Genomic DNA, 27,811 nt, shown 5'->3' on the forward strand with positions numbered 1-27,811 from the left:
TTAAAGGATGTTTTTAATGACAATTTCCTTTATGCTACACAAATTTTTCACACGAAGAAACATACAGGCCTAAGATATACTTTGAAGAAATCCCGAAACCATGGATATTGACAGATCCTTCGAAAAATGTCTGTAAATTTCCCATCTTATTGATGATAGCAGCAGTGATTAGCTATGTTAGTAATTTATTCGATCCCCAAATACCAGATAAGATGCAGCCTAATTTGGGTCTCGTTATATGTCGGAAGTACATGGGCCACTTACCATTCAATGGAATCTGGAAAGTCAACCAGAACAACATGAAAATGTATAGTTCATTGTCTCAAAAGATTGTTGTCACCTTCCTGGAATATTGGCTAACATGCCACTTCAAAAGATTTTACATTTTTTTTTTACAAAAACATGTCTTGTGTGATTTTATTATTAGTTGGTGGCACCTTGCTTGTCAAGTGGTTAGCTCGTCGACCGCACAGTGCCTGATTACAGAGATTCTTCCTGATTACAGAGATAGGTCAGGCACACAGTTCTCCTGCCTCATGACAGGGGGCGCTGGTGTTTATAGAGATTCTTCTTGTGCCTCCTCGGCTGCAGAATAATAGAATTAGTGAGAGCAAGCTACAGTAAACAGTTAGCAAGTTAAGTGCAACCATCCTGTCATTTTTTTCGTGTTGCTTGGCCTTATTTTCAGAATGGAGGATTACCTACCTAAATTGAAAGAAATGGAGCGACTTTTAAAACTGAAGAAAGATAAGGAACGCTTCTACAAAGAAGGTATTGATGCCTTTCTTCAGAAGGAGCGGCGCATGGACTTCATTTATAAGTAAAGGTAACACGATAACGTTTTTTTATTCCTTTTTCTATGCCACACTTTATATAAAGAATGCTGACTGTTGCCAATCAAATGGTGAATAAGGTACTCTGTAGAGTTCATATGTTTGTAAAGCTGACTGTGATGACGTCAGTGCCTCACCAGCCATGAACCTCACCGCACGTCACTGGGACAAATGATGGTCCCAGTCGATGCGGAGAGGAATACTGAATTAGTGGAAGGCGGGGTGGCCCAGTATTCGAGTAGTTAGTACGCCGGTTTCACAGTGCTGAGGTGATGAGTTCAAGGTGTGGCCTCCCTGTACCGAGTGTGCATGTTCTCCCCGTTTTCCCCGGGTCCTCCGGTTTCCTCCCACATTCCTCAAACATGCATGGCGGGCTGATTGAACACTAAATTGTTAGCCTAGATGTGAGTGTGAGAGTGACTGGCTGCTTGTCTCTGTGTGCCTTGCGATTGGCTTGTCCCCCGCCAAGTGCCCGAAGTCGGCTGGGATAGGCTCAAGCATCCTCCGCGACCCTAATGAGGATAAAGCGCTCTGGAAATGGATGAATGGATGGATGGAAATTAGAAGGGGAGATCGATGAGAAGCAACCTGTACTTCTTCTCCTTTCTTACCTTGCCACCTAGTGTAAAAATGAAGTAGTGCACTCTATAAAGCTTCTTGGGCTGTGTCAAAATGTGAATTTTACAAAATTATTTTAGAACATACCAATGACTGAAATTCTGTCGGTGGACTGCAAACAGTGAGACATTGATATTTTTATGTATGCCTTCGATTAGCAAATAAAATATAATATAATTCCAATGATATGCTGTATCACGGTATATTTTTTTAATTCTAAATCTAACACAATTCCGGTTGGACAATTTCTCCCAATATTTACTGTATCACAAAATCGGTCATGGAGTTTGCAAAAATAAAAGCCCAAACACAGCTTTGGATGAACTTGTAGCCCTCAATGTCAACACACTCTTTGCAAAACTATACACATATTTCACAATTATTTTTATTCTTCTGACAACTGTCTGGTCACACTGTATGAGAATGCTACGGTTCACTTTGTTGCAGCCTAAATGGCTTGTCTTTGGATTGCACAGTGCCTGATTACAGAGATAGGTGAGGCACAGTTCTCCTGCCTCATGACATGGGGCGCTGGTGATTATAGAGATTCTTCTTGTGCCTCCTCGGCTGCAGAATAATAGAATTAGTGAGAGCATGCTACAGTAAACAGCAAGTTAAATGCAACCATCCAGTCATTTTTTCGTGTTGCTTGGCCTTATTTTCAGAATGGAGGATTACATATCTAAATTGAAAGAAATAGAGATACAGTACTTAAAACTGAAGAAAGATAAATAAGCCTTCTACAAAGAAGGTATAGATGCCTTTCTTCAGAAGAAGCACGGCGTGGACTTCATTTACAAGTAAAGGTAAAACGATAATAATGTTCTTTTTTTTTTTCTATGCTAGTTTATCTAAAGAATGCTGGCATGACATTTTAAACAAAACACGTTAACTGTTGCCAATCAAATTGTGAATAAGCTACTCTGTAGAATTCATATGTTTGTAAATCTGACTGTGATGACGTCAGTGCCTCACCAGCCATGAACCTCACCGCACGTCACTGGTGATGATAACACGTTATGTTGAAAAAGCACACTCAATTTAGACGGTAATGACAGTATCTCACTTTAATGTGATTACATTCATGTTTTGTGTTTGTGAGTCATAACTCAAACGTTTGTCACTGAGACTTTGGCAAATAAAAGAGCAAAACGACGATTCAAAATTGACACAAGAAAAAAACAAAAATAGTTTTGTTAGAAAAACACATTCAAATTTAGTGACTTCATGAAACATTAAACAAAATCATACAGGCACTTTTGATGCAGAGAATAGATTGTTAAGTCATAATTATGGCTAAAATACGGCCATAGATTTTTTTGTCACTCAGGAACAAGATGTACTTACATTTGGAAATGTAAGCAAGTAAAATGCATTCATATATATATATTCATATATATATATATATATATATATATATTCATATATATATATATATATACACACAGTAAAGTCTCGTTATATCGATATCGGATATATCGATTGTCCCGGTTATATCGATACTATTTCTATGCACGCACGGAGAAAATTACATGCAAACAGGGTCCGCTATATCGATAGTCCCGGTTATATCGATATTTTTTTGGACTCCCTTGAATATCGATATAACGAGACTTTACTGTATATAAAATGGAGCCAATTGCAATGTCAATAATATTTTTTAAAGTAATTTGGACTGTTCAATATGTATTAGAGACTCATCCCACAAATGGATAGATGCGTCACTATTATGAGGCTCATAAAAGGAATGGAGAATTAAGGGAGGAAAAATCATGAATAACAGCCAATCTGATAGTGATTAAGACACTAACACTGTAGCAAGCAGACTTGAAACCGAAGATGGCATCTAGTTCCTTTGAACACATCACATGACACACTGACTGGATGGAACATGGTACATGGCATGGAAAGAATTGGGGCCACATTGGCTGTTTTCGGGAGGTATTGTGTTTTTTGAGCACACCATTTTTACTTCAAATACACAGGATGTGTCAATTAAAACATGTGTATACATCTACCTATTCAGAATATTTTCACACAATCACTGCAGAGTGTAACAAGTGCTCGGTGATAACAATAAATTTGTTTTAACCCGTTTGGGGTTGTATCTGATTTGGAGCGGACAGTAGCTAACGTTAGGACATGTAGGCTTCCAGTTGTTCAATTACAGTATTTGGAGTTTTTTTGCTTCATTAAAAAAAAAAGACACATATTTTTGTCCCCATCTCCATTTACATGCCCACACAGACTTTGTACGATCAACCATAAGATAGGGCTGTTCCTACGCAATAATGAAACACTGAAATGATATTTTAAATGGGATGTATAAGACAATAACAGCATCACTGGAAGTCCCAAATTCGTGTAATAACAGCGCATTTTGACAATACACAAACCTCAGATTATCAGAGCGACATTTCATCGGTTACTGCATTAGTAAACTGAAGTGTACAATGAGTAAGATATGACCACATATACCTCAAACTAAAGGCCGGGCCATGAGGCAGATCTGGCCCAACACATCATTTCATGTGGCCTCGGAAAGCAAATCAAATTTTCAATTACGCTTGCTAAAATCTTTTCAAAAATGATTTTGACACCCCTGATATACACGGCTAAAAATGCTTCATTTGGTGGAATTTGGCTATTCAACTTGACTATTGTGACAAAAGTAAAGAGTTTAAAAAAACACCCATACATTCGGATGCACACACACTCCATAACATTAACAATTTCAGTACTGCACTCAGAATTCATGGAATTCAAATAAAGTCCACAATCACACGATGATCACGGCCGAAAAACCAAAGTGGTATCAACAGCATAGTGCTCTTTGAAGCAAATCATACAGCTAATGGAGCAACAATCCTTTTTGGGGTGGAGGGCTAAAATGTCTGCTGGGGGAAACTAACAAAAAAATAAGTGTTAAAAAAAAAATCTTGATTTTTTTTTTCCTTGTGAACATGATGAGCATCAACCATTTTACATGAGACAGGCACACTCTTTCACTGCGGTTATTTTAACAACTCGCTAAACTTTTATTGGTATTAAAAGATACCAATTACGGTTGGAGTGGTCCATTCAGCAATATATTTTGGTAGTAAATAATGTTTTTAAAACATTGTCTTTGATGCGTACACAAAGAGTGGCAGTGAAGTTTACAAAGTCTTGCATATTGCCCAATGACACACCCGAAAGAAAAATGTAACTTAGTGGTCATACAAATGTCTGATTTCAACTTAGAGCCCACTGAGGTCTACAATGGCCTTGATGAAAATGGTATCATCACGAATGTAAGAGTTTTTAGATTCCAGTTTTGAGAGCGGACAAAAGAGTGGGCAGCCACTAGCAATGTTCATGTCACTGACAGGCCGCTGGAAGGATGAGGACGAGATGTCAGGCCGGAAGGCATCGATGATGTGCTCCCTGTTGTTCTGGTCAAGCAGCATTAGGGTGACCTGTGGGGACAGTTGTGGACAGCTTCTTGAAAACAAGATTTTTTTAATTTGTTTCACAACCAAGCTAGTACTTTAATATGCCTTTTTCATCAACAGCCCCCAGAACCTTTACTTCCTTGTTATCGAGATTCCAGGGAATACAAAGATTCTATGGCCCAGATGGTTTGCATTTCCACTGCAATTCATGGTTCTTGGTAGGGCTGCCTATATAAAAATATACTACAGTGATACCTGACTTACGAACGCTTTAGCTCGCGAACTTTTCACCTTACTAACATTAAAATTGCGAGAATATAATCTTGGCATACGAACTAGTTTCCGGCAGACGAACCAAACCACACAGCGCCACGGTGGCTGGCGGACTAGTTTTCGGCGGATGAACACCAAGCCACATGGTCGAACAGTGCCACGGTGGCTGGTGGACTAGTTTTCCACTCCCCCTTTGAGTGCAGACGGGGTTTGCGAGTGGAGTACTTTTGCTATTATGGGACCGAAAAAGACCCCCACCACAGGCTAGTGTTAAGCCGAACAGAAAAGAATATTACGGTTGAGCAGAAGAAGGAGATCATCGAAAAACATGAACAAGGTGTGCGTTTGTGTGACTTAGCGTGCCAGTATCAGTATGCTAAGTTGAGCATTGCTACGTGTGGCTAATGGTGTTTCTGTGTTGTGTGTGGCAATACAAGAGGTTGAAAAACTTCTGTTGATTTGGATTAATGAAAAGCAGCTAGCAGGGGACTGTGTAACTAGAGGCAACTACATCAACGACCATCACAAAGGTAAATAAAATGACTATTATACAGTACAGTTCATTTCTCTAATTACAATACAATAGCACATTTATTTTACATAAAATATGGTATATTTGGTGTAGTTTTAAGTTTATCTTTTAAAGTTAAGCTTAAGTTTATTTCGTAGAAAATTATGTTTTATGGGGACCTGGGAATGGATTATACTCATTTTTAATGGTTTCTTATGGGAAATAAATGTTTGGCAGTTTCACCTTACACACACTTTCTAGGAAGCAATTAAGTTCGTAAATTGCGGTATCACTGTAATAATGATATAATAAATATATGTGTGTATATATAAAAGTATTTTTATTTTGTTTTTCTACTTTCATTCCTTTCATCACTTTGCTGCTGTGAAATGTAAATTTCTCCACTGTGAGACTAATAAAGGCAAATCCAATCCAATTCAATTATTATTGTTGTTGTTATTATTATATTAGCGTGTCATTGACATCACAGTACAGAGGTTGTGCGCTTAATCATTCCCGTGTGGAAGTTTCATCTTCTTCCCGTGCCTGTGTGGGTTTTCTACGGGCACTCCGGCTTCCTCCCACATTTCAAAAAACATGCCTGGCAAGTTAAGTGATCACTCTTAAAGGACAACCGACGTCACTTTTTTGTTTCTTAACTGACATCAGAAAAACATTTTATAGCATCTAAAATACCCAAAACACGCAGTATGATATTTTTATTCAAATGCAAAACACCAATAAAAATGACTCAAAGTGTCCAAAATCTGCAAAGAAATTGAGCTGCGAATTGGGCGTTTTCAGAAAGTCCCGCCCCCAGTTCGTGACGTCACACCAAGATGTCTTGCATTGCTGGAGAATCAAAACAATGGCTTCAGATTCGGAGAATATGCTTTCTTGTTACACATCCAGTTATGAATATGATTCAAATAGTTCTGAAGAGGAAAGCATACATGCTTGCAATCGATTAAAGAAGTCCTTCCGTGTCATTTTGAGGCATCTGGACTGCAATGTATCGTAGCAGAAAAATGGCGACCAGCTCCCGTGAGGAATGAATCAGCCCGTTTCCACAGGCTGACAAATTCCCTCCATGGAGCTTGGACGCCCTCCTCTGGCGGCTCTTGGGTGCAACACGAGGTCCCCAGACCAAACAAGTACAGCAAAATACATTGACGTGATGGAAGGACCGTTACAATGCGTCTTTTTTCAGTCAGGGGCGTTCCTTCAGTGACGTCACGTACGGACTCGTCACCAGCTCAAAAACAAGACTTCCTGAATATTCAGCGCGAGTCTTAAAACGTAAAATATAGCTATATGCGGTGGAATCTTATTAAAATACGCTCAGTAGAAGTCATTTGAAGCCATTTTACAAATTATGGACACAACTTGTCTGGCGATGTCGGTTGTCCTTTAATTGTCCGTAAGTGTGACAGTGAGTGTGAATGATTGTATTTTTATGTGTATCCTGTGATTGACTGGCAACCAGTTTAGGGTGTACCCCACCTACTGCCCAAAACAGCTAGGATATGCTTCAGTATGCCCACGACCCTCCGGTTTGGAAAAATCGATGGATGGATGACATTTGACCTTTGGTTTGGTGTATTATTATTATTATTATTTATTATTATTATTATTATTATTATTATTATTGCAGTAAATGAGTGTTACCTTCTGATTAAAAGGCCACTTTAGGAGGGCGTCACTGTGTCCTCTCATCACCACAAAGAATAGAGATAAATGGGTGCCTCTTCCTGTCCCATCTCCATTTAAGTAAATACGCAAGCACATCTTGTAGCCATATTTACTTGTATAAAAGGCTAGAAAACATAAGAATGTATGTTATTCCATCGAAAAAGAAACTCATCAGTGTCTCAAGAATCATTGAAATGATCATTAGATAATTACCAGGAGAGAACATCGCAGGAGCTCGGCCAGCAACGGCATCCTGCCTCTTCTTTATAAAATCGGATATCTTCCACACAAATACACCATCATATGTAGCTGCTGACATCTCCCTCATCTTCCCCTCCATCTCTACGATGGACAAGTCCCGAAGGCTCACAGTTCTCTCCAGCTGACGAACCTTAACAGACACAAATGAAGTGTCACACACAAGAAGGACCATCTGGAGTCTTTATTCTACCAAATGAATCCCAAACTGCAGATCTCAACAGCGTTGCAGGGCTGCAACCACATAGCGGTGCTGTTAAAAGAAAAAAAGGGTCTGGCGGTCGTGGTCGTAAGTACGGGTGGTCGTAACTCGCACCGGTCGTAAATCGGATGTTACCTGTACTTGAATGATTTGCATTACTGTACATGATGTCAAGAAAGTTACTATTTTGCAGGTGAAACTGACTAAATGCTTTTACTATCTTTTGCCACACAACATGGCAGGTAAAGTGAGTCCAGGCAGTAAACTTTACACTTTGTGTCGCAAAATGTCTCACCGAGGGGAGCAAAAATGTTTTTATCTAGGCCGCAAAGATATTCACCATCAATTTTGAAGGTTTCAAACGTCACAAAAAATATATATAAAATTTGGGAACTTGAAAAAAATTTGATGTCAGCAAGCAAAACTTGCCACAATTAAACCTGTTTAGAAATGCCTGTGCAACATCTTTGTAACCGTTTGTAACACTGAATGAACGTTGCTGAAAAACACCGAACACCACATTTATTACATGACTTTCAAACCTGTGCTGCTCAGTGAGGAACGGATTTTTCGAAAGGTGTGACATACACCTCTCTTATGGCTCCGAACCTACCAGCCAAGTACCAAAATTAATCTAATCCGCCTTCTTGATCAAGCTTTCTGACCAAAATACAAACACAATATTCCTTACTGAGAAACATATTTCTCGTATGCTATTTGTCACTTCGATGAGCAGGGACCTATCATAGCAGAGGTCTGGCAATGCCAACTCTGCACAGTAGGGATATATATAGGGCAGAGCTACCAGCACAGTTTTAGTTCGCTGACGAAGCCTCTTGGATAAGAAGTGAAACGTCTGACAACTTCAAAGAAGTACAGATGATGGCTGAAGAAACCTTTTCATCGATGGACCACTCATCTATGACTGAGAGCTTACCCAGACATATTTGTCACCTTGTTATTGAGGATCTCAATTTTGTCCTGGTCCAATCTGTTTTGCCGGTTGTAGGCCTCCATGGAGGCGCAGGAGCGCTCCATTTCTCGGTTGAGGACGCAAACGATGTTCTCAAACGTATTCACTTTCAACTCCAGCTCTTGGCAGCGTCGGCTGAGCTCGATGACCCTGGTCTTTTCACTTTGAAGCTGCAGTTCCAGGGCGGCCCCCAATGTGCTGGGCAGCGGCATGAAGGGGGTGGGAGCTTCTGCGCTTCCTCCGCCTAACTGGCTTATCTTGAGTTCTAAGTCTCTGAGGGACTGGTGGAGCTCGTGCAGCTTGTGGCCAGCTATGTCCAGGCTCTGAGGCTGCAGGCTCTCCAGGCTCAACTTGATTCCCATGATGAAATGCAGAAGCAGGTTGAGGTGTTCGTACGAACATTGACGCTCATGGTCATGAATCTTCTCTTTCTCCACCTGCGTATTAGAGAAGTCCTTAGATTAAGAACAAGAACAGCCCTGATGACAAAGCACCAGGGGTCACCAACCGGTGATACCGGTTTGATCCCCAACTTGGAAACAACACATTTCCTCAAATTAACTTAAATTGTTCTTATTATTTGGGAAAATGATTAATCTGTGTAAACATTGATCACGCCAAATATTTCTCTCTACTAATTACCAAACGCAAGTTTACAGGGTAGAAATGACATTTTACTTCTCAAAATCTCTTTAAATCGCCACATGTATAATATGTCACATTGACTGGTGAACAATTTTTAGAACTGGCTTCCATGCTCATTAGGGGGTTCCCTGCCGCCCGCGGACACTATGTTGGTGACCCTTAGAATACATGAGCGCAGAAAAAGTCTGATGATCATGATGATGATAATGATGATGTACAGTAAGCAAAAAAACAACAAAAAATTACATTCGCAGGCACACAGCAAATTAATTATGGAGCTTGAAAGCATTCTGGATGCATGCACCATGTCCCCCATTAATGTGCCCCTGATGACATTAACATAAACAAAACAAAAAATTGAAATGTAATTCAAAATTACACTTGGAAAGGGCAACAAGGATTGACGGGTGATTTTCCTGCACCTTTGACTCTAACTGCCCCTTTGCCTTTTCCTTTCGCTTACTGGAAGCAATGCATTTCCCCAACAGTCAATTGTTATCGAGTATCGAATAGCCATTTGAAATTGCCCATAAATTGGAATTCATCAGAGTTGGGCAATTCAAAAAATGTTGCCGGTATTGTTGGTCGGTCATTTTTGTTCAAGCTGAACCAAACAGGAATTGTCAGTCAGTCCATCATGTATTTCAACCACATTTCCATCATTCTCACCCAGAAAAAAAATGCACCAAATAGACGGAACTGTTTTTCAGTGATGGAAAAAAAACAGCCTCAAGGCCTTTAGTGGAAAAAGACGCTTCAGCAAAGCATTGCCAGGGCAGAGTTGCACCATCAGAGGACTGCGCCATGAGTCTCAAAGCTTCAAATGATCAGTTTTTGAAGAGTAGTAAAAACTTTGTAATATGGCAACAATCTGTCTTAACTGTTAGTTTCCAATCAAGAAAGTTGTGATACATTGCCAAGAAATTTTTGATGATCTTGTCTAGGGTGTGTTAATATGACGTCCTATTAATTAGTTGAAAAGTTGAAATGATTGACTCAGCAGTCTATTTTGTTAGCGAGTATCACACACAGCAAATTATGATGAAAATGTCTACTTACAGACGTATCGCAGCCAACAACATGAAATCTGCATGGTGCTTTAAATTTACTGCAGAACTTAATATGGTCCACATACTGCAAAACAAAAAAATTAAAGAAGCTAATGATCTACAGATTTCTTTGTCGGATTAGCTCCTCAGGCTAAATGAGAGTCAATGAGAAGAGAATTGTGTCCAAAAAAAATACAAAAAAAAACCCCAAAAAACTAAATCAACAATTACTTATGGACCATATTTGGGATACCTTTTCTCTTGGTATCTTTTTCTTTGTGCAACCTTCACAGATCAATGGGTACTTCGGGCAAATTTCATCATGAGCCTAAAAAACAAATTACAAAAGAACAATTCAATCAGGAGCCTGGCATTCTATCCAAATTTCAATATGAGGTTTATTCATGGCTTTTGTTGGTTTTTCTATCCCATAACTTAAAGTAATTGAAATGTTACTGATGAAAGGTTTCATCATAGAGATGCATTTTTGGATTGGATTGGATTTGCCTTTATTAGTCTCGCAGTGGAGAAAATTACATTTCACAGCAGCAAAGTTATGAAAGAAATTAAAGTAGAAAAGCAAAACACAGGAGCTGCTGGAAAGGCAGCCACTCTCGCGGCGCCGTCTTGAAGTCAAAAGAACAAAAAAAAACAAGTAACAAACAACATTTTTCTCTTTAACATAAAATAAAGCATCAAAAATAAATCTGGTTCATTACATTTTTTAAGCATAACCACATTTTTACGTTTCAAAATTACATTTTGAGTACATCCGTCCATCCATTTTCCGTACCACTTATTCCTCATTAGGGTCGCGGGGGGTGCTGGAGCCTATCCCAGCCGTCTTTGGGCACTAAGCGGGGGACACCCTGAATTGGTTGCCAGCCAATCGCAGCATTTTGAGTCTCAATGAGATATTTGATAATAAAAATAATAGCATATGGTTTGATTATTGTCGGAATCAATATTCAAATCTTTCTGTCTAAGAATGAACAGGAAATCAATGACAACAATTGTAATTGTTTATTGTTAATTGTTTATTGTTTATTGTTCTCAACAATAAACTGGACTGGACAACAAACACGGATGCCCTAATCAAAAAGGGACAGAGTCGCCTCTTCCTCCTCAGGAAACTGAGGTCTTTTGGAGTTCAGGGGTCACTCCTAAAGACTTTCTATGACTCTGTGGTGGCATCAGCCATCCACTATGGCATTGTCTGCTGGTCAGGCAGCATCACCACCCGGGACAGAAAAAGACTGGAGCGCTTTGTCAAGCGGGCCAGTTCTGTCGTGGGCTGCTCGCTGGACTCTCTTGAGGAGGTGGGCAACAGACGGACGCTAGCTAAACTAAAAGCTATGACGGACAGCCCCTCCCACCCCCTCCTGCCCATCCTGACAGCTCTGGGTAGCTCCTTTAGCCAGAGACTATTACACCCGCGCTGCAAGAAGGAGAGGTACCGCCGCTCGTTCCTACCGACTGCTGTCAGGCTTCACAATTCCCAATGATCACATGTGAAAAAAAAAACAAAAAAAAAAACTGGACACTTGTAAATATGGGTTGTTGCAATATATCTAAATGCATCTCTTGATTCTGCACTATGTACAGTCTTGTTTATAGAACGGTTTTTGCACATCTACATTTGCACAGTATACAGTTGACATTTTTATTTTGTTATGCTTAGAATATCTTGTTTTCTATCCTTTCACTCCCACCCCAACCCCATCCCTCTTCAATTGCTGCTGTGGACTGCAAATTTCCCCATTGCGGGACGAATAAAGGTATTCTGATTCTGATTCTGATTATTATAAAATACTGAATGTCCTCAAAGTCATGTGCTATGATACAAGATCATCAGCATTAATTTGCTCTCTCTTGTGATACGTTGACTCCCGAAACCAAAATGAGAATAAACTGGTTTCTTTTTCAGTTGAAATGGCTGTCGGAGTACAGTATGTGCAGATGGAAGAAAAAATAGTGAAACAGGGTGTGATGTTTTCTTTTTGCGAGTCAATAATGTCTGCTCTGCAAAACATGCAGCAAGGCTAAAGTTTTAAGATGGACTACTTTAAGCGAAACATTCAGCAAAAAAGTAATTTGAATGATGTTGGAATTATACAAGAACTCAAGATGGGAAAAGTGTTCTGTACTACTATATTGTGGGAGAGCACAAAGAACCTGGAGAAAAAGAACCTACTGTCACAAACAAACAAATGAACAAATAAATAAATAAATACAGTAAAGTCTCGTTATATCGATATCGGATATATCGATAGTCCCGGTTATATCGATACTATTTCTATGCACGCACGGAGAAAATTACATGCAAACAGGGTCGGATATATCGATAGTCCCGGTTATATCGATATTTTTTCTGACTCCCTTGAATATCGATATAACGAGACTTTACTGTAAATAAATAATCCTACAATGGGCAAGTTAAAGTTCTAATTCACTGTATTTTATTTGCCATTAAAAATAATGCACCAAATATTGAATTGATGTTGATTTGTTTTCTATTTGATGTGTTGTAATATGCTGTTACATTTCAATGAAAAAAAAAACACTTATCGTAACAATATAACATTTCATTGTTCAAGTTTTTGTCCACTTTTTCAAGTTGTGATGTGCGACGAACTTGAAAAAGATTGAAAAACACTACACTAAATGTACCTGTAATATAGAACAGTTGAAAGGTAAATCTGGGTGAATATTGGCTGCCGCTGGCAGTACCTGCTCGTACAGCATATTAATCTTTTGGCGACGTGGAAAGTTTTTGAATTCTCAAAAACAATGCAAAAAACAAGGAGCAGTATTCAGGATTCGGTGGAGACTAAAAATGAGCGTTTCCAGATTAGAGTAACATGACACACACACATACATTTATTTTTGGGGGAAGGTACTGTACATGTATTGTATTTTGTGAGCAAAAAATGTATACTGCAGATACATGGAATGTGTACATTTGAATACGTGTACATCTAGCTATTTAGTAAGTTGTCACCCAATCACTGCAGAGTGTAACAGCCGTTCTGTGACAAGAATTAATTTGTTTTTAATCATTTTGGGTTGTGTCTGATTTGGAGCCGACGCCAGCTAACGTTGGGACTTGTTGGGACACACACATATGCATGTCACCTCGACGACTCCAAGGATATCACCTCCCTGTGGTCATCTTTCCGCCGGCCACGCAGAGGTTACAGCCGCTCCGTGCAACACCGTGTGTTGGCCGGCCTGGCTAGGTCGGCCAATACCCCTCAAAATGACACCACCAGCGTCACTTTCGGCCTCCTGAACATCCGCTCGCTTACGGGTAAGGGTTGTCTTATCCAAGACATCCTTAGTGACCGTAAGCTGGACTTCTTCTGTTTGAATGAGACCTGGCAAACAGCGGGGGACTTTTCCGAGTTGAACGACACGACGCCACCTGGGTTTGTTTACCTCTCAAAACCCCGCCTCTCGGGCCGCGGAGGCGGTCTCGCGATATTTTACCGCGAGATCTGGAAAGTCACTCAAGTACCAGTCCCGGAAACTCTCTCATTTGAATGCCTTGCGTGTCAAATTTCTGGTCCATCTCCCACAGTTATAGCCACTGTATATCGTCCCCCTAAACCACATCGTGACTTTTTAAAAGACTTCTCAGCCGTCCTCACACACCTCTCCACTCTGTCACCAAATATTATTATCCTTGGGGACTTCAACATACACATTGACAATTCCACCCATCCCCTCACCAAAGACTTTATTTCCTCATTGGAGAGTTTTGGCTTACACCAATTCTCTGATTTCCCCACGCATATAAAAGGGCATATCCTGGACTTAATATGCTGCTGTGGTTTTACCCCCGCCAACTGCACAGCAAACGAACTTCCTGTAACGGACCATTTCCTCGTCTCATTTAACGTTCCCATCACACTCTCTCTCCCCAAGCCACCGCGCATCATCACATATCGGAACATCCAACACATTGACACTGTCACCCTCACTGCAATGGCTGCCAACCTCAAACCGGACTACAACTCCCCCCCTGATGAACTTGTTTCCCAATACAACATGGACCTTGCACACATGCTCAACACCCTTGCTCCTGTTAAATCCCGGTCAGTCCAATTCACTCGATCCGCCCCTTGGTTCACCGCCCAACTCCGCTCCACCAAGGCGAAAACTCGGCAGCTGGAAAGACTTTACAGAAAGACCGGCCTCACCACCCACCAGGACATGTACACAGCTCACCTCACCCACTACAAGGACTCTATCACACGCGCAAAATCGGAATACTATTCTGGACTGATTGATGCTAACAGTGGGAATTCACGGACTCTGTTTTCCCTATACAACAAAATCATTCAACCCCCTATCTCTCTCCCCCCACACTTTCACTCCTCAGACACCTGCAACGCACTACTTCTGTTTTTCACTGAAAAGATCAACAAGATCCACCAGCACCTCGGCTCCTCTGTATCCCCCCCCTCCCCCAACCTTCCTACTCCCTATCAACTGCTGTCGTCTTTTGAACTCCCTCATCCCTCCTTACTTTCTGACCTCATCACCAAGTCCAAGAATTCCACCTGTCAACTTGACCCCCACCCTACTGTCCTCATCAAATCTTGTCTACCTGCTCTCCTCCCTTTTATTTCAGCTATTATTCACTCCTCACTGTCCACTGGAATTGTTCCTGTCCCTCTTAAAACCGCAGCTGTAACACCAATCCTGAAAAAACTTGGTTCAGATCCCAATGATTTCAATAACCTACGTCCAATTTCGCATCTTCCATTTATCGCTAAAATTCTCGAAAAAACCGTCGCCTGTCAACTCCACTCTCACCTCACTCACAATAACCTCTACGAACAATTCCAGTCTGGTTTCCGTCCCCGCCACAGCACTGAATCAGCCCTCATAAAAATCACGAACGACCTTCTCACAGCAGCAGATACCGGCTCCCTCTCTATTCTCATCCTTCTTGATCTATCTGCGGCCTTTGACACAATTTCTCACCCCATCCTGCTCAACCGACTCTCCACTCTAGGCGTGACACACACCCCACTCAGTTGGTTTCACTCCTACCTCACTGGCCGCTCACAGTTTATCCAAATTACCTCATTCACTTCACGGTCCTCCCCTGTGTCTTCTGGTGTGCCCCAAGGTTCTGTCCTGGGGCCCCTTCTCTTTATTATATACCTTCTTCCCCTTGGTGATATCTTCCGCAAATTTGGAATTCATTTTCACTGCTTCGCGGATGACACCCAGCTCTACCTCTCCAGTAAACCCGACGCCTCTCTTCCACCTGCATCCCTTACACTTTGCCTCTCAGAAATCAAATCCTGGTTTTCTCATAACTTTCTCAAACTAAACAGCGAAAAAACTGAACTTCTCCTTGTCGGTACAAAATCCACCCTTCACAAAGCAAACAGTTTCTCTCTCACCATTGACAATTCTACCGTGTCCCCCGCCCTTCAGGTTAAGAGCCTGGGTGTCATCCTTGATAGCACACTATCTTTTCACTCCCACATAAATAACATAACCCGGTCTGCATATTTTCACCTCCGCAATATCAATCGTCTCCGTCCCTCTCTCACCCCTCACACCACTGCTATCCTCGTCCACAGTCTCGTCACCTCCCGTATCGATTATTGTAATTCACTTCTTTTCGGGGTCAATCAAAAATGTCTCCACAAACTCCAACTAGTCCAAAATTCCTCAGCCCGGATCATCACAAAAACCCCCTCATTTCACCACATCACTCCTGTCCTCCAACAGCTCCACTGGCTCCCTGTTAAACTCCGTATTGAATTCAAGATACTTCTGTTTACATTTAAAGCCATCCATAACCTTGCCCCCCCCTATCTGTCTGACCTAATTCAAATCTCCGTTCCTACTCGGGCCCTCAGATCCTCTTCCTCCCTCCACCTCTACACGCCCTCTGCCCGTCTCACAACGATGGGGTGCAGAGCTTTCAGCCGCTCCGCTCCTAAACTCTGGAACTCACTTCCACCCAACATCCGCAACATTGACTCCCTTCCTACTTTCAAATCTCACCTGAAAACCCACCTCTTTAAACTTGCTTACATGGTCTAATTTATTATGCTGTTTTATTATTTATTGCTTTATGCATGATTTTACTGTTTTGTGTGTTGTCTTTGTTGTAAAGTGTCCTTGAGTGTTCAGAAAGGCGCTTGTAAATTAAATGTATTATTATTATTATTATTATGTCTGTGTGTGACATACAGTATGTACGTGGAAGAAGCGCATGCACTGTGACACCCAGGTACATTCAAGATCAAAACACAGAAGTGATTGTGCGTGGATGGGAATATTTAGATGGTTATCGAGCATTAACTTTTCCCCTTTTGAAGCCCAGCGAGACAGTTGCCTTTGTTACTTTCATTGCGTGTCTCACACCGTCACAATGGCAAATGAATGATTTTGGTGCTGAACAGCGAAGAGGAGTACACTAAAATACATGATTTCTCTTAGTGCTAGCTATTAGTTTATATGACAAATGGATGGATTTAAAATGACGGTAATCCAAAAGGATGACTGCTTCAGAAAACAAATGCGTGGCTTGACACCCTGGATTCTGCCTTTCCAACGGACGATTCTGGTGGCTAAACTAAGTAGCTATCCTAAAACAAAAGGTTGATGCAGCAATGACGTTAGTCTATACCAGGGATCGTGAACCTATGGCTCGCGAGCCTTATGTGGCTCTTTTGATAACCGCATCTGGCTCGCAGATAAAACAAAATATATATTCTCACTTTTTCGCTCTTTATTTCCTGTTTGGGCTGCAGTGGGCGGAAAGCACAATTTTGATTTGATGATACTGACCTAAGGCGGCCGTTGATGTTCAATGAGGCCCCTTTTTAAATAGGCCCGACGAGTAAAAAAGGTCATGAGTATCGGACACTTCAGGTTGAATGCAATGAAACAATACCTTCGATGCAATGAAACAATACCTCTTGTTTGTTTGTTTGCTTTTTCCTTCTCCCCTGTCTTGTGTTATTTTTGACTTGCTCTGCCCCTTTAGTTATTGCCTACTGAGGATATAGGCATTTTTGTAGTGTGTGTTGTATATGTTTGTCCTCCTGTGTTCTGTCCTCCGGGTCCGTGATCATTGTGGTGCGTTCATGTAATGTTCTGACGACTAACAACTTATGAATAGTGGGGTGTTCAGATGTCCAAAGGAGATATTGGTCAGTATGTGTGGGTTTCTTGTGTACTTTTATTTTGATGTCTCCGTTGTCCGTGTGGTGTATGTTCAAGTCCAAGAAGGCGATGGATTGGTTTATTTCCTCTTCATGGGTGAACCTGATGCTGCCTGTGGTGTCTATGGAGTTGAGGTGTTCCGTAAGCTGTTGTGTATGTCCTGTTTTGATTTTTTCCAGAATGCCGTCCACATATCGTTTCCACAGTGTTGGTTTGTATGTTTCCGGAGCTGTTGAAAGAGCTTTCTGTTCCAGGGCCTCCATGAAGAAACCGCACAAAATGGCAGAGAGTGGGTCCCCCATGGCGAACCCTTCTGTTTGTCTGTGAATGGTGTTTCTGAATTGGAAATATGTGGATGTGGCAATGAACTGAAGTAGCTGGGTTATGTCATGTGCTGTAAGATGTGTTAGTCTGTCCTGTACTATCTGAATGGTGGCTTTGGATCTTTCTGTACTTTTATGATGGCGAGTTCTGTCGCGAGTTGCTTTGAGTTCTCGCAGTGTTGGTCCATGTGTCCCAGTAACGGTTTTATTATTTCTGATAGTGCTTTTGAGAGGTTGTACGTGGCAAATCCTATGCTGTCTACTATGGGGCGGAGAGGTCTATCTGGTTTGTGTATTTTTGCCGTGCCGTAAATCCTGGAGATGATGTTTGCTGTGGGTACCAGGTGGTTGTACGACTGTTTGTTTATTTTATTTTCGATTAATAGGGGTTTGAGTAGTTCTTTAAGTTTGTTTTTCTTTTCTTCTGTTGGGTCTTTCTTTAATATTTCATAGGTGTCGTCCTGTAATAACTGCTGCATCTGTTTTTCATATTGTTCCGTGTCCATAATAACTGTTGTTCTGCCTTTGTCTGCGGGGAGTATTGTGATGTCTTTGTTTTTTGATAGTGTTATCATGGCTCTTGCTTCCTCTTTAGTAATATTACTGAGTGGTGGTTTGGCTGTTTTTAGGATGCCTGCTATTTTGTTACGTAGTGCTGCTTTTTGTCCTGTGTTCTGTATTTTTTCACACGCTAATTCCGTTTCGAGAATGAATTCGTCGTATGGTATTTTCTTGGGGGTGACTGCGTAATTGAGACCTCTTGATGATATGCTGCGTTCTGCTTGTGTGAGGTTGTGGCGTGACATGTTATGTATCCATTTATCGTTTGTCTCTGATTTATCGTTTGTCTTTGTCTCTGACGAAGGCGGAAGTATACGCCGAAACATGTCAGGTATTTGAACACCTACAATACACTGTCTGTAAGTAAAGAATCTGTTTTAAATTAGATATCAAGTAGACAGGATGAACTTAATACAACAACTACCAGGAGAGTGAATCATCCTTTCAACAGATACTCTAATAAAAACGTTCTTAACATTTCATAATACATTTTTAAAAAATCATCGCCAAACCAAAATTAAAGAATGTCTCACCTTGATGTCCTTTAAAAGGAATGGTTCTTTACAGTATTTACAGTTTAGTGTCCTCTCAGGACATTCTCGCTCATCGTGACGCTCCTGTTCATTGGCTCTCATCAACTCTTTGCAGGAAGGGCACAAGATGATGGCAAAGTCACAGTGGCCTTCATGGCAAACCTACAGTGAATCGGTGACAACATTTTCAATGATTACGGGCATGACAAAAATTGCATTATTTGAAACATCAAAATTCCTGTTGGTGTTTTGATGTTATGGAATTTAAGGGGAAATGAATATGGAACTAAAATTATAACCCTAGGCACAGAGCACCTGTCTGACACTGTGTTGATATAAGGGATGTTCACATGGCAACTTTTACTCCGGTATAGCACAGGGGCTGCTCTCCATAGAGCATTCACACATACAAAGTTAAACCGGTGTAGCCCCTGAAAACCGCTTAAACCAGATCAAAATGAACCGTATTTTTAGCGTATTGAACGGCCGCAGAAACTGCCGTTTGAACGCAATCAGGGCTGCACCACTGTTAACACGGTTCTCTTTAGTAAGCAGCTTTATACGTGTGAACGTTCCACGAAATTTACACTGGTGTAAGAGATATCGCAATAAAATACATTGATGCAGCACCGATGTAAATGTGTGTTATTGCCGTGTGAACAAAAGGCTTTTTGGTGTTACATTGAATCAGGAACTAACTTTTAATTATCACAAAAGAGTAAGTAGTTTACTATTTTGCAGCATTAAGACTGGATATGTGCAACTCTTTGCAAATAGGTTGCACGAGTAAGCCTCTGAAGACTCACACGATAGTTCAAAACACTGCATGAGTTCTAAACAAAAGTTGGAGAACAGATTAACATATCTCCTGTTCTAGCTTCACTGCATTAACCCCGGATAAGAATTTTGGATTGGATTTAAGATAATTCTCTTTTTTTACAAAGTGCTAAGTGGCCAAGTATGAGGAAAAATATGTTTCAAAATTATTTACACAAACACAGCCGTGATTTTTGCAGATCCAATATATGATTTTCACATGCTTTCTGATGTTTTGAGTGCATTTACCATGACTTATCATTTGTCAATATTCAAACCTGATTGAGAAGTGTTGAGTGTGTGTTTATGGATCAGTCGGCATGAGATCTGTTTTTGAGACAAACATCTATTGCCATTTCATAATAATCACACAAAAGTCCCTCAAAAAATGCGACCATAAATTGTTTGCCTTGAGCCTGATGTTTGAATGGCAAAGTCTGTAATATTTTTCGCTGAAAACATTGTGCAAGTTTAAGGCAAAGATTGCTTCATTAAAACAATTATAATACAGTACTTTTCAAAATAATAATATTAACAATCATCATCACCGTAATAACACAACTGTGTGGACTGACCAATAGTATTGATCTGTGAAAAGATAAATGTATAAAATTGTGCAGTAATACACACCTCAAAATCTCTAATCGTCCCTGTCCACACACATCCTTCGTTGGGGCAAACGGCTGCCAAGGCTTCCACTTCTCTCCGGGCTGCATTATCTGGAAAAGCCTGGGAAGAAGTGCAGAGAATCATGTCCATGGGCAGACTGGTGTGTGTTTTTGTTTACTGTGTGAAAGGATATGTTACTCTTTGTTGGGTTTCTAAAGAAGGAGCCAAATATCAGCAGGCACAGTTGTTGGCTCTTTACAATTAAATAAAAGTACCGAAATGTACTCTCGATACATTACATTCTACATTCCATCACTTCAGTTATCGATAACCGTAGATGATGATGATAATAAATGGCATTTATAAGTGCCTTTTAAAACTCTCAAGGACACTCTACAGTGAAACAATATTTTTTTTCGGCGGGTGAGCAGCGGCAGATGAAGGTAACAATGTACTTACTCCTCCTTGTTTGAGAATAGAAGTGGGTTCCTCAAATAAGTCTTCTTTGATGCAAGCATTGCATTTCTCGGGGCCACAACTAGACAACAATACATTATTATTATCCAAATAAATGTTTTGTATTGCTGTTAAAACATCTGCAATGTGTCACAGCGACGACACAAGACATAGCATTGAACTTCATCTGCTTAATGACTGGTTGCATTAGATAAAAATCACGAGTAAACAGCCTTGGTTGCAAATTACAATAAATGACATTGATATACTGTCTATATTATGCAAAAAATAATTTCACGCCGGCAAATGTATTACACCTTGACAGACAGATCCCACAATAATCAGTGTTACAAGATCACAAATTATTGTTTGGGGCACCTCATCTGTGGAAATACAGTAGTTATTTCTATGTACTAGCTGGCTTGAAATCTGCTCTATATACCTCATAGAGTATGCGTTCACATTGCTGTCCTATTATTTACAAGCAATCTAAATTTTATACATTGTGACAGTATAATTTGGCTCATTTGTTGTTGATTTATGTGGTATTGTATCGACAATAAAGTATGAATCTTTCGATACAACTAGTGGACGAAAAAAAACGTGTTACGATATCGGTTATAAAACAAATGTAAATCAGCAAAAGCACACCATAACAAAAGTAATCCAAAGTCATCCTAATATTGCTGAGAAACGTTGGTTGGCTAATCGATAAACTAAAAAAATGAACAAATGAATACATTGGAAAATTAAGATATCATCCAAGGCCATTTAAAAGGGATCAAGTAATAATTAGTAAAATGTCGGTATTTGAAATGCCAATGTTATAATTAATCCTGTTGTTCGTTAGACGTGACAATGTACATAGGAGCGTCCAAATGATGCTGTTTAAGAAAGCATCGCGGCCAACTGTAAACGAACGGAGGACTGCAAGATCGTCAGCAACCATTACATTTTTTCCCACCTCACTATTTTGTTGAAACAGAACGAACAAAAGCGATGACCACATTGCGCCTGTAAGGGCCTTCGCAGGATTTTCAGGCAGGAATTACACAAATGCTTGTCCTCGAGGTTGTTGGCCAAAATTTTCTTTGGGAAGCCCGGTTTGTTTCCTTCCAGGGAAGATGGTGGAGACGGCTCCTGTGCAGCCATTATTCCCCTTGCACAATATCGAGAGACTCGCTCACTGGGGTGTGGTCAAGAAAGCAGAGTAGGAAACACAGTTAAAAGTGGATTCGTCGCTATGAACCAAAAACGACCCATTGTTGCTGGAGAACGGACTATAATTAAACAGCGGTCAAGCCAACCTCCACACGTAAAGTCAAGCTAGCCACCACAGCGAGTGTACACAACACAACAGTAATCTTCAAAATAAAAGCTTCGCAAATAATGAATGCTGGTTTCGATTGAAATTATGTCATAAATTAACTGCGTTAAAATCAGCCTGGTATAATGTAAACGCTCTAAAAATTGCAAAATAAAACAGTCTGAAGTTGAGATAGAAATACGTAGAAGTTAATCGTAAAATTGGAAAAATGACTACATTTACACCGGATGACAAAAAAATGTAAATTCAATTTTCAAAAAAACAATTGAAAAATATATATTTTTTTCATCCCGAGCCAACACCAGTTTTAGGTAATGATGTCATGAGTCCAACCGATGTACATTTTTCTATATATATATATATATATATATATATATATATATATATATATATATATATATATATATATGTGTGTGTGTGTGTGACGGGTGTCACAACAGTGACTGTCTTCATCTCCACGATGCTGCCGTATTAATGAAGACGAGACGCGTGGATGTGTCTTTTTATTTCTTTTATTTCTGCAACACAGTATGGCAGAAGGGATGGGTGAAGTCGCATGGGTTTCGTCTTGTGATTAACCTGAATCTCCTCGAGATTGTTCTCAAATGCAAAACATTGTAGATAACAAAACAGAATTAACAACGTGTGAACGTACAGTGGTTATTTACAGAAAATGAGAATACAACACAAGTTCAGTGTTATTTACAAGATGCCCCTGAACGCATCATGGGCGGAGACTCGGCAGAACACGCGGTGCGCTTGTAATGGCTGGCGCACAGTTCAACCCGCCATGGACACTCACGGGCAAATGAAACACGACACAAGAAACTAAATATTGTTCAATAAAAACGAAATGAAACAATTATTACCTGCAACGCAGTATGGCAGAAGGGATGGGTGAAGTCGCATGGGTTTCGTCTTGTGATTAACTGCGCAATAAAAAAAGCACATGTGCTCCAAAGTTCCACTCGACAAAACGTGAAGTAAATAATGACACAAAAAGTAATCTGGACTCGAAATGAATAAGGGAACTAATTAGATAACACTAGACAGTACAAAAGGGGAAACAAAATAAGATATTGTCATGAAAATGCGCGTTAATCAAGACCAACAGAAAATTGCGACTCACCCTGAATCTCCTCAAGATTGTTCTGGAAACTATGGGCGGGACATAGTGCCACACTGTGCGCCGTTGCGTCACTTCCTTCATAATTTAATAATCTAAGCGCACAACTCCGTTACATACACCCCCCTTAAATTATGCAGAAGTGAGGCAACATACACACGGAAGACAACAGAAAGACCAACAGGCAAAATAGACCAGGTTATCGGGCAAGGATGTACAAGAATGCTGTCTAATTATGTCAGTCATCTGACCAACTACGTCAGGTGACTGGAGTAAGGGATTTGTCGCCGGTGTGTCAGGGTCTGTGCGCTCGTCGGAGATGCACTGCACTGGGTCTGGGAAGGAACTCTGTCCCCACTAACATAAGTGGCCTCAGCTCGCACCTGCCCATTCCCCTCTGTACAAACTACATCACCCTGCATAGCACTACATAACAGTGACAGACTGGAGAAAGGGACTGTTGCTGGTGTATCAGTTGTCTGTGCACTTGTCGTAGATGCACTGCACTGGGTCTGGGAAGGAACTCTGTCCCCACTAACATAAGTGGCCTCAGCTTGAACCTGCCCATTCCCCTCTGTACAACATACACCACTCTCGATTACACTACACAACTGTTACACGGTTGGGAAGCCTCTACCTCTACCAACACACTCATTCAAAGGTGTGCTACTTGTTACTTGTAAGGAGCTCATTCTTAGACTTAACACACAAAACACGTACATGAAAAAAAAACACACTAATTGCAAAACAGCAGGTCAGACAATTAACACTCTACATGTATTTCCAAAACGAGGGTCGACACACCGTCCACCGAGTGATGGGACTGCACAGCGTCTTCATTGTGCAGCATCGCGGTCCCGGTCCGAAGTGGAGAGTCACTTGTGGTCCGGGTCACGGCACCAATGTGACGGGTGTCACAACAGTGACTGTCTTCATCTCCACGATGCTGCCGTATTAATGAAGACGAGACGCGTGGATGTGTCTTTTTATTTCTTTTATTTCTGCAACACAGTATGGCAGAAGGGATGGGTGAAGTCGCATGGGTTTCGTCTTGTGATTAACCTGAATCTCCTCGAGATTGTTGTCAAATGCAAAACATTGTAGATAACAAAACAGAATTAACAACGTGTGATCGTATAGTGGTTATTTACAGAAAAAGAGAATACAACACAAGTTCACTGTTATTTACAAGATGTCCCTGAACGCATCATGGGCGGAGACTCGGCAGAACACGCGGTGCGCTTATAATGGCTGGCACACAGTTCAACCCGCCACGGACACTCACGTCACTCACATGTGCTCCAAAGTTCCACTCGACAAAACGTGAAGTAAATAATGACACAAAAAGTAATCTGGACTCAAAATGAATAAGGGAACTAATTAGATAACACTATACAGTATAAAAGGGGAAACAAAATAAGATATTTTCATGAAAATGCACGTTAATCGAGACCAACAGAAAATTGCGACTCACCATTAATCTCCTCCAGATTGTTCTGGAACTATGGGCGGGACATGGTGCCACACTGTGCGCCGTTGCGTCACTTCCTTCATAATTTATACTTGTATATATATATATATATATATATATATATATATATATATATATATATATATATATATATATATATATATATATCGATAGTCCCGGTTATATCGATACTATTTCTATGCACGCACGGAGAAAATTACATGCAAACAGGGTCGGATATATCGATAGTCCCGATTATATCGATATTTTTTCGGACTCCCTTGAATATCGATATAACGAGACTTTACTGTATATATATATATGTAACGGAGTTGTGCACTTAGATTATTAAATTATGAAGGAAGTGACGCAACGGCGCACAGTGTGGCACCATGTCCCGCCCATAGTTCCAGAACAATCTGGAGGAGATTAATGGTGAGTCGCAATTTTCTGTTGGTCTCGATTAACGTGCATTTTCATGAAAATATCTTATTTTGTTTCCCCTTTTATACTGTATAGTGTTATCTAATTAGTTCCCTTATTCATTTCGAGTCCAGATTACTTTTTGTGTCATTATTTACTTCACGTTTTGTCGAGTGGAACTTTGAAGCACATGTGCTTCATAGTGTTTTTCTATTGCGCAGTTAATAACAAGACGAAACCCATGCAACTTCACCCATCCCTTCTGCCATACTGTGTTGCAGGTAATAATTGCTTCATTTCGTTTTTATTGTACAATATTTAGTTTCTTGTGTCGTGTTTCATTTGCCCGTGAGTGTTCGTGGCGGGTTGAACTGTGCGCCCTTGCAAGCGCACCGCGTGTTCTGCCGAGTCTCCGCGTATGATGCGTTCAGGGACATCATGTAAATAACATAGAACTTGTGTTGTATTCTCTTTTTCTATAAATAACCACTATACGATCACACGTTGTTCATTTTGTTTTGTTATCTACAATGTTTTGCATATTGAGAACAATCTGGAGGAGATTAATGTTAATCACAAGACGAAACCCATGCGACTTCACCCATCCCTTCTGCCATACTGTGTTGCAGAAATAAAAAGACACATCCATGCGTCTGGTCTCCTTAATACGGCAGCATCGTGGAGATGAAGACAGTCACTGTTGTGACACCCGTCACACATATATCCATCCACCCATCCATCCATCTTCTGCCGCTTATCCGGGGTCGGGTCGCGGGGGCAGCAGCTTCAGTAGGTAAGCCCAGACTTCCCTCTCCCCAGCCACTTCTTCTAGCTCGTCCTGGCGGATCCCGAGGCGTTCCCATGCCAGCTGGGAGACATATTCTCTCCAGTGTGTTCTGGGTCGTCCCCGGGGTCTCCTGCCAGTGGGGCATGCCCGGAACACCTCACGAGGGAGCCGTCCCGGGGGCATCCTAATCAGATGCCCGAGCCACCTCATCTGGCTCCTCTCAATGTGGAGGAGAAGCGGCTCGACTTTGAGCCCCTCCCGGATGACCGAGCTTCTCACCTTATCTCTAAGGGAGAGCCCGGACACCCAACGGAGAAAGCTCATTTCGGCCGCTTGCATCCGGGATCTCGTTCTTTCGGACACAACCCATAGCTCGTGACCATAGATGAGGGTTGGGACGTAGATCGACCGGTAGATTGAGAGCTTTGCTTTTTGGCTCAGCTCCTTCTTCACCACGACAGATCGGTACAAAGTCGCCGTTTAGGATGAACATGAAAGTGAATTGTTTCAGATGATATGACAACGAGCATTTCTAAAACTGTTTTGGTTTGTGTTTGAAAGGAATTGACGGTTTCACCATTTGTTTTAGATATGGGGAAAAAAATAATAATTCCAATTTTGTTTTAATTTGGGAAAGTAAATTAAGTCTGCACTATATGACAAAAGGTTGTATTCGATTACTTAACAATTGTGTCAAATTATACATTGTCGAGACAATGTTATGAGCGTTACTTGCATTGGAGCCCTTGTGCATTTTGAACAGTCTCCCATTGTACGGACTGTACAAATTGTCACTGTGGTCAATCCAAAGGCGTGTCCGACAATTTCTCTCAGCACTGAAGACTGATTTCAACATCCATCAATCGATCCATCCATCCATCCATCCAATGATCCAAATATCCACTCCTCCATCCACCCATCCATCCATGCATCCAATGATCCACCTACTCATCCATCCATCAATTTTCTGAGCCACTTAGCTCATAAGGGTTGCGCTTGAGCCAGCTGTCTTCGGTCAGTAGGAGAGGGATACCCTGAACAGGTTGCCAGCCAATTGCAAGGAACACATAGACAACCATCCATGCTCACACTAACACCGACAGAAAATTGAGAGTATTGCATAAACCTGCCATTCATGTTTTTGGAATGTGGGAAGAAACCGGAGTCAGCGCAGAAAATCAATGTAGGTATGGGAAGAGCTTGCCACCACACAGAAAGGCTGGAGCTGGAATGGAACCCAACACTTCTACACTGTGAGGTTGACATGCTAACCAATTGCTGCTGATTTTGACATAATGCATTCAATATAAAAAACTACTGTCATACATTTGACCCTTATACAGTAATTTATAGCCTGAATAAAGACAGTTATTTAATCCATCCTCTTGCTAAATTTGCATCTCTTGATCATCGAACCCCTCCCAAAATAACAAAAAACAAACAAAAAAAACCTCATACGTTGCTATAGTAATCAGGAAAATCTGAAATATTTCAGAACCAGAATACCTCTTGACGGCAAGCAGAATATTTCACTTCTTCAAATATTCAGCATGAAAATGAGGACACGCCAATTGTTACTTGCAAGCAAATATTTCTATTACTATAGAGTCCTTCGTGTCCTCAGTTTCCAAACACTTATTGAGCGTTGTTTAAGGGAGATGGGATGTAACACACTGCTAAACATCCTCCTG

General features: G+C 40.9%; 1 protein-coding gene across 2 annotated transcripts; it reads right to left on the reverse strand.

Moving 5' to 3' along the window:
* Positions 1 to 2,857: 2,857 nt before the first annotated feature.
* Positions 2,858 to 22,329, reverse strand: LOC148899609 (TNF receptor-associated factor 2-like). Of its 2 annotated transcripts, XM_088994992.1 has the most exons (10): positions 21,951 to 22,329; positions 20,990 to 21,068; positions 20,552 to 20,650; positions 19,106 to 19,267; positions 10,742 to 10,816; positions 10,499 to 10,573; positions 8,776 to 9,231; positions 7,575 to 7,752; positions 7,338 to 7,486; positions 2,858 to 4,909 (listed from the first exon to the last, which is right to left on the reverse strand). In XM_088994992.1, the coding sequence occupies exons 1-10, from the start codon at positions 22,136 to 22,138 to the stop codon at positions 4,691 to 4,693; spliced, it is 1,680 nt and encodes a 559-aa protein (XP_088851118.1). In that variant the 5' UTR covers positions 22,139 to 22,329; the 3' UTR covers positions 2,858 to 4,690. The 2 variants fall into 2 exon arrangements, with proteins under 2 accessions (XP_088851118.1, XP_088851120.1); XM_088994994.1 differs by lacking the exon at positions 10,499 to 10,573.
* Positions 22,330 to 27,811: the final 5,482 nt, after the last annotated feature.

Source organism: Hippocampus bargibanti, linkage group LG04 (assembly GCF_051943395.1).
Source record: "Hippocampus bargibanti isolate YZ-2025 linkage group LG04, ASM5194339v1, whole genome shotgun sequence".
In the NCBI taxonomy this organism is placed as follows: domain Eukaryota; kingdom Metazoa; phylum Chordata; class Actinopteri; order Syngnathiformes; family Syngnathidae; genus Hippocampus; species Hippocampus bargibanti.